Source organism: Dipteris shenzhenensis, chromosome 29, assembly GCF_047967505.1.
Source record: "Dipteris shenzhenensis isolate YYH24624 ecotype China chromosome 29, Dip_SZ_1.0, whole genome shotgun sequence".
Taxonomy (NCBI): Eukaryota; Viridiplantae; Streptophyta; class Polypodiopsida; order Gleicheniales; family Dipteridaceae; genus Dipteris; species Dipteris shenzhenensis.
This window is the reverse complement of record NC_141624.1, coordinates 3200640-3208014: the sequence shown is the minus strand read 5'-3', so window position 1 is coordinate 3208014 and position 7375 is coordinate 3200640. Positions and strand designations below refer to the sequence as shown.

The window sequence follows — 7375 nt, the reverse complement described above, 5'->3', positions numbered from 1 at the left end:
GCAAGCAGTCGTAGGCTATGCTTGAGTACAATTATTTCGTAGGCTATGCTTGAGTACAATTATTTCCTTCGAAAAAATTGTGTCATGTCACATATTGAAGGAAATGGTATTAGTGCTAGCACATAGCGTATTTGTTATTAGATACATTTGTTTCTTTATATTATGTGAGTCTTTTCGGATTCTTGCTGTGGATGTAAGCAACCCTAAGGTTTCGTTGATGGCTCCAAAGCTTGGATCATTGGGTTATGTTAACGTTTGGGTCACGGAAAATTTTATTTGGTTTAAATTATGTTGCTCTTTTTTGTGATTGTTGTGGTGCCTCTAAGCAACCTTTCGTATTCTTCGTAAATGGGAATTTCAAAACAAAGCCTTTATTGTTTCCCGCTACAAGAGAATGTTTGACTTTTTCGCGAATATCTGCATTTCCGGAGCAACAATATGGGCAAGCACCCTAACAAAGAAAGATTCCGGCAACGAATCATCCGCCCACGAACCGCGATGCCGTCTTGACCAACGATGGCCATCTTGAACAAATTCGCACCGATCTCAAAACAGCGACGCTTGATTCAGCTCATCGGTTCTCTTCGATTCGAAATGATAACAATTCGCAACCTCCCCTGCGGACTGATCTCAAATCCATTATCTTCCCACACATCCAGGTACTCCAGTCGAAGGAGCAAGCTATACGGAGTTGCGAGGGTGGCGTTAGATGATTATGCAAAGGGGTGGCAGTCGTGTTATTGGTATAAAGGAAGGTCGCTACATCATTTCAGGTAACGGGGCGCCGCCCAGTAGGCGATGCACGTAGAGATGGGCATAACTGTGGCGATCCTTCGTCATGCGCCGGGGAAACAGAACCAACGACAGGTGTGATTGAAGGACGTCGACGCATGTAGCAGTGGGCAATTGGAGGTGTAGCAAACAGATTCAGTATGGGACGGCTGGAATACCATGATGCATCAGCGGCGAAAAGTTAAAGGAAGGACCCAAGGGAGGGGGAGCAGCCGCGGCACAGCTGAAAAAGACGAGAGTTGATGAGAAGGAAGGCAGAAAGAGAAGCATCTATTATCATAAGAGAATCACCAAGGAGAAGGAAAGAAAGTTGAAAGGAGTCATAGTGGGCTGGTTTGGAACGCAAGCTTGCCTTCCTGGCAGTATGCCGAAACAGCAAGCTGTACACAGATGCGTTGACTCCCGGCGCATCGAAACCCCTCCCAGCTTGTGCTCTCCTCTTGAGCACCCAAACGTGGGCAGCTGCCCCACAAGCAGGACCTGGAGTCCACCATGGCAAATATGATGTCCCGGGGGGTGTGTAAAGGACCTTAGACCGCAACAAATGGGTAAGCTGAAGCAGGAGAAACATCAGCAAACGCCACTGTCCTAGCGCTCCTGCGCTCCATGTAAATGCGAGGTTAACGCCCTAGATAAATGGAGATTAAGGTATAATCTGAGGTTTTGCTCGTTATAAAAGGCGCTGGCATTATCAGTAGTCTGCCATTATCAGTAGTCTGCCACCCTCAGCTCTCTCTAAGTTCCAAGGTTGTCTCTGGCGAGAAAGCTTTCCATAGAGTTCCATCCCCACACCGCAGCAGTTCATTACATAGCCTTGCTACCCTCTCTCTACGTTAGATTGTCGCCAGAAAGCTTCCCGGTTTTTCCTTGCTTAGTACAGCCTCCCAATTCCGCCCTCCCCAAGCATGGCAAGTGTCTGGGTCTTCAACCATCGTGGCGTCGCTCACCTTGTTCCCAACCCCAACCCCGACAACATCGACAAGTCTGAGTCTCAACGAGGCAGGCGCGGTAAAGTCCTCGTTTACCTTCCCTCCAACCAGATCATCTCTTCTTATGCTCTTCTCGAGCAGAAGTTGACGGCCATCGGATGGTCGCGATAGCCCAACGAGGAGCCCGGCACCATCTAGTTCCACAGGGGCCACTCCACCCGCCTCATCACAGTGCCCAGAGATTTTAGGAGATTCAAGCCAGTGCACATGTTCGACATCGCGATCAAGAACCGGCAATATTTCGAGGTCCACGACCAGTGATGAACTGGTGGAGCTTCTGTTTCAGTTAGCGGTAGTTTTCTTCCTTCCATGTTGTTTGTCACTGTTCATGGAACTAGATGAGTTTCTAGGTTTCGATTGCGGCAGCAGAAGTTACCCTCATTATCCAAATTATACTTATAGTTGGACTGTAAAGGTGCCTTTGGAAATGCATAATACCCTGCTATTCTCGCAGTATCAGCGTGTGTGGCTTTACATAGTAGAAATGGAGGCTTAAAGTTCTCAATCATGTGTTTGGTTTGAGAAGTCTATCACTTGCTTTACGTCGCACCATTTTAAGAACGATACACCAGTCCATATACAAAAGTCAAATGCTTATAGGAACACTCCCTTGCTACTCTCTACCCTGCTGTGCAAAAATGCCCCCTAGTCTCTCTTCCTGCGCACAGTTTAGCACTTTCGCCCTCTCTCTCTCTCTCTCCACATTTGCTTTTCTTGAGAGGCGAGTTGCATGTGCTGATGGCACGTGTCTTTGCAGGGACGTGCATAGCTTATGGGGACATGAAGATATCTGGGAGTATGGTGGCCTTTGCTTGGTAGACTCTTTTACATGTACAACAAAGCTTGTAACTTACACGCAGTCCATCAAATCTACGATTTAAAGTTTTTCTTGCTAACGATGTTAGAGAGATTTCATAAATGATAGGCTTCCCATTTCATGATTGAGGTAAATTAGTTTTTGTTTGAGTCCTCCTTTGATATTGCAAGCAATGCTGGGTGGAAACTTTTGGTTGGTTATTGTAAGCTAAGAACATTTAATTTATGATAGCTTAACCATTGATGCTGAGATAATCAAGATAATTCAATGTGTGCTCAAGCGTGCTCGTCTTATGTTGATTTATTCATTATATGAAACATGGGTGACTAAATGGGACAAAATGTGACCATTATTTTGGTTGTCTAGATGACGAAAATGAATGGGCCTAAAAATAAGTTTACAAAATAAATTGAGGCTTTGCTTGACAACAAATGCTCCAATGGTTTTCAAGAAAAGGGAAAGTAGTGGTGGTTAATATGTCATATCACATAACTTTAAGAGATAATTACGAAAGTAAAGCTCATAACACTCGGCATTCAGCTAATATGTACTGAAAGTTTTGAGTTTTTTCCGAAATGAATAAATAAATACTTGACATATCCAAACTGAAAGGCCCTTTTAAATGGATGATCTAGGGTTACCTATTTTTTTCTGCCCAAAAAAAATAAATCACTAAGATCAATAATTCAAAAACTTAAATAATTGCTCTACACGTATATGTTCAAACCAATTGTTCCTTTGAATACCACTTTTTGAGCTTCATACATACAAACCAAACGAGGCAACCAATTGAGAGCCTTTGCTATGGTTTAGGGAGTGTCCTATATTGTGTTGCAATTGTATGAGTACATATCAGGGCACACCCAATAACTCTTCAATTTAGTTGGAAAGACAAACGTTTTGAAAAAATGCACTCCACAATTATGAACTATTGCATGGTGGCCTAATATTTGTGATATTTTTAGCTTACGTCAACCATAAATAAACACACTAGATAAAACTCCATTGATGCATGTGCAATGCACTTGACATATATCGAGCATTATTTATCATTTTGAATTGGTTCTTTATCAAGTCAGTACCTCACAATGAGACCCCTAAGAATGCCAAACATGGTTCCATTTCTTAACACATAGCATTATACCCACTAGCCAACGATTTTGCGTCTTGCCTTTTGCTTTTTCCAACTACTTTGGGCCTCTTTGCATTTGTTGGTGATGTGTACAACCGGAGGCTACAAAATAAAGCCATCAGTTTTTAACAAACTTTGCCATATATTGCTTTTGCAATAAAAAAATTTCTTCTCTCGCACTAGTAAATTTCAAATAAAGTACATAGCGCACACCCATGTCCTACCAGACCTATGCAAAATGTTCTCGTTGCATTCTATGACTTGTCACTTTTAGGAATTCTACTTCTTTTTAAACATCTATCTCTTTTTAAACATCTATCTCTTCTACTTCTTTTTAAACATTACTTTCCTTGTTGCATCTATCTTGACTTCTTTACATTCATACATATTTACCATTGAGGGACATTCGCCCCCAGGGCCTACCCCCATGCTCTCTTTGCTCCTTAGGCTCGCTTGGAATATTGTGCATAAGTTTTGATTCCTATCACAAACATTCATGCAAGTCCTTGTTTGTTATTATAGGCTAGGTCATTTATGTTTCTCATATCTTGGTTTGCTTTATTTATTCAAGATAAGGTACCACATGGTGTGATGCGATTTGTCATGGGTTGCAAGAGAACTAGAGAGAGATTGTGAGATAGAAACATTAACAAACTTGATCAGGGTACAAGAGGAGATCGAAGGCTATGAAAACCGACGATATAATATACAGATGGCAATAATAATTTCTTCTTTCAATGAATGCGAAGGGAGAGACAATGCCAATAAAAAAACCTTGCTGAGCAAGTAGTCTCGAATCAAGCAGCAAATGCACGCATTTGAGCAGTGCCATTAGAACAAAGAACATGAGCTATGGTCTTAGAACTAGTGGGTTGAGTATTTGAGGAAGCAACATCAAATCATTTGAGAGACTACCAAGCTCTTGCCTTCAGAAACTTTACCCTACACATAAGGACTCATCGATTGTCCACTCTTCTGATGCTCTGGGAGTTGAGACCATACTCTCTAACTTGAGAGATGGCCTTAGCAATGTGAAATGCATGCATACCTTAGATCAGCTAGCTACAAAGAGTGCGCATTAGCTATGTTATTCTCCTTTGAGACAAACACAAAATGGCTTCGGAACATGACATTGAAGATGTTTTCCATTAGAAGGATGGACATGATTCCATCAATTGACCATTCACTAGAATCAATTTGAGAATCATGTGGGCATCAACTCAATAGAAAAAAAGGACAAACAAGCTAAATGATGAAGCCATCCTAAGTGGCATTGCTTTAGCACAATAACAAGAAAGTGTCTATAAATAAGAAAGATGTCTATAGGCTCTAGAGGGATGCAAACAACATGACGAGCCGATATTGTACACATTCTTGACACAATGTAGGTCAGTAGTTGGACTTCCAACACTATCGTTTACGAGTCGTTTACTATCTTTCTTCATCGTAAATCATTACTCTAGTTAATTATCTTTTGCACGTTATGATTTTTTTCCAAAAGGGTATTGTGTGTGTGTGTGTGTGAGAGAGAGAGAGAGAGAGAGAGAGAGAGAGAGAGAGAGAATATATTATTTTTGCAAGCACAAACCATCATACTAGTTGTGTCTTTTAGTATTTGTCAACCTCCCAAATGAAAATGCTGATCAATTGTGAAGTTGGGTGAGAGAGAGAGAGAGAGAGAGAGAGAGAGAGAGAGAGAGAGAGAGAGAGAGAGAGAGAGAGAGTATTATTTTTCAAGTGACTGTCATGGTGGTTGAAATGATAACCACCACCGCAATTGTTGAATCCACCATGCTATTGGTTACAGCCTCTCGACAACATGAAGTTGGGGGAGAGAGAGAGAGAGAGAGAGAGAGAGAGAGAGAGAGAGAGAGAGAGAGAGAGAGAGAGAGAGAGAGAGAGAGAGAGAGAGAGAGAGAGAGAGAGAGTATATTATTTTTCAAGTGACTGTCATGGTGGTTGAAATGATAACCACCACCGCAATTGTTGAATCCACCATGCTATTGGTTACAGCCTCTAGACAACATGTTGCATAGGTTTCAAGTGTACTCTCTATAATCCGTTGGATGAGCACATGGAGCTCCATTTGAGATATAAGGATGAGAAGTACGACATAAGGATTAGGGAGAGGAGCTTTGAGCATTGGAAGCCCTGGTATGTAGAGAGACCCAAATACTGTGTTGCTGCAAAGCACACATAGACTTTGACCTAGCCCACCAATATATGAATGACCTGAGATGTGGTTTTACTAGAGCATTTCTTCATCAAGACTGATGTCCATGTCTTGCAATTGAATGTTCCATAAATTGCAGGCGACTTATATCCTTTATGTGTGTGTTGCAAGGGCAAGTAGGTTTAACACACTATCTTTTGTGTGGAAGCCAATGATTTGTCCAAAGGGAGATTATGAGTGGCACCAAATTGAATGCATTTGTGGCAAATTCCCATGGTATGGTGTGAAGTAGAAGCAATTTATATGCCCTAATGAAATCAAAAAATACAACCTTGTTGTTGTAAAATGGAGGACATTTGAAATGGTTGATGTTATAGGACCAGGTACGAAGAGATGGCTATTGTCAAACAACACCACATCATACCAAGAGCTTATTGACTACATTAAAGTGAAATCCATCTTGAAATATGTTCTTCAAATTTTCATAGCATGCTAGAAAGGCAAGAAATTCAAGACGTGCCTTGCCAAACTTTCCTAGAACACAATTATATCTAGTATGATTGATTGAGCTTGCTAAAAATTACTCTACTCAAAAGTAAGATGAAATACAAGGTGCATAATGATGGAAACAATTTTGACACATGTCATCTACAACCATCTATTGGATTCTATGATTGATAACAATATTCTAGTAGATCCAAGGAGTTCAGTAAAGTTTAGCACACATACCATTTCTAAATTTTAGATGACCTAGAACAGCACACCTTGTTTGTCCAACATGCTTTTCTATTGCATTGGGATTGGTTATCCAAATATGATCCCCAAGTAAATAAAATGATTAAAAAATATTGGATTGTTGAGAGGATTTTGAAGAGAAAGAGGAGACAGACAGACACAAGAGTTGTGTTGAAAGGAAGAGAAAGAGGAGAGAGACCGACACAAGAGTTGCTCCCAAGAAAGTGATTCTATTCATAGATCATAGGCATATATATAGTTGAGGAGTAGGCTGAGTTAGGGCAAGCTATATAAAGCTATAACACCCCCATTCAAAGTAGGCCCTCTAGCTACAGATGAAAAAAACCCTTGGGGAGATGTACAAGGGAAAAAACCGAGCCATTATATATATCTATGTGAAAATATATATACAAAGAATGGCCATATGCCAATTTGAATGATACAGTGTAATGTTGGATGATATAGTGCAAATTGCATGTGGATAATACAAGGGCATAAGACAAGCACTTGTCCATAGTATAGCGCAAAGTATAGGCACTATGTTTGGCGCATGATACAGTGCAAAGTATGTGTGAAAAATGGAAAAATCTTCCTGGAAATATCAACTTGTTTGACATAGCGATGATGCATAATCAGGGATTGAGATCTTCAAGTTCGCTGTTTGAGCTCTTCATGTGAATAGTAAAGCTTGTTTTCTTCAAGTTCAATCTGATCAAACCTCCTCAAACCTTTATAAT

General features: G+C 40.8%; 1 protein-coding gene across 1 annotated transcript; it reads left to right on the top strand.

Moving 5' to 3' along the window:
- The first annotated feature begins 1514 nt into the window (after positions 1–1514).
- Positions 1515–2635, top strand: LOC147882313 (flowering-promoting factor 1-like). Its single transcript, XM_087400980.1, is given in 2 exon segments — positions 1515–2073; positions 2539–2635. A coding segment is annotated over 1 exon segment (345 nt). The 5' UTR covers positions 1515–1697; the 3' UTR covers positions 2043–2073; positions 2539–2635.
- Positions 2636–7375: the final 4740 nt, after the last annotated feature.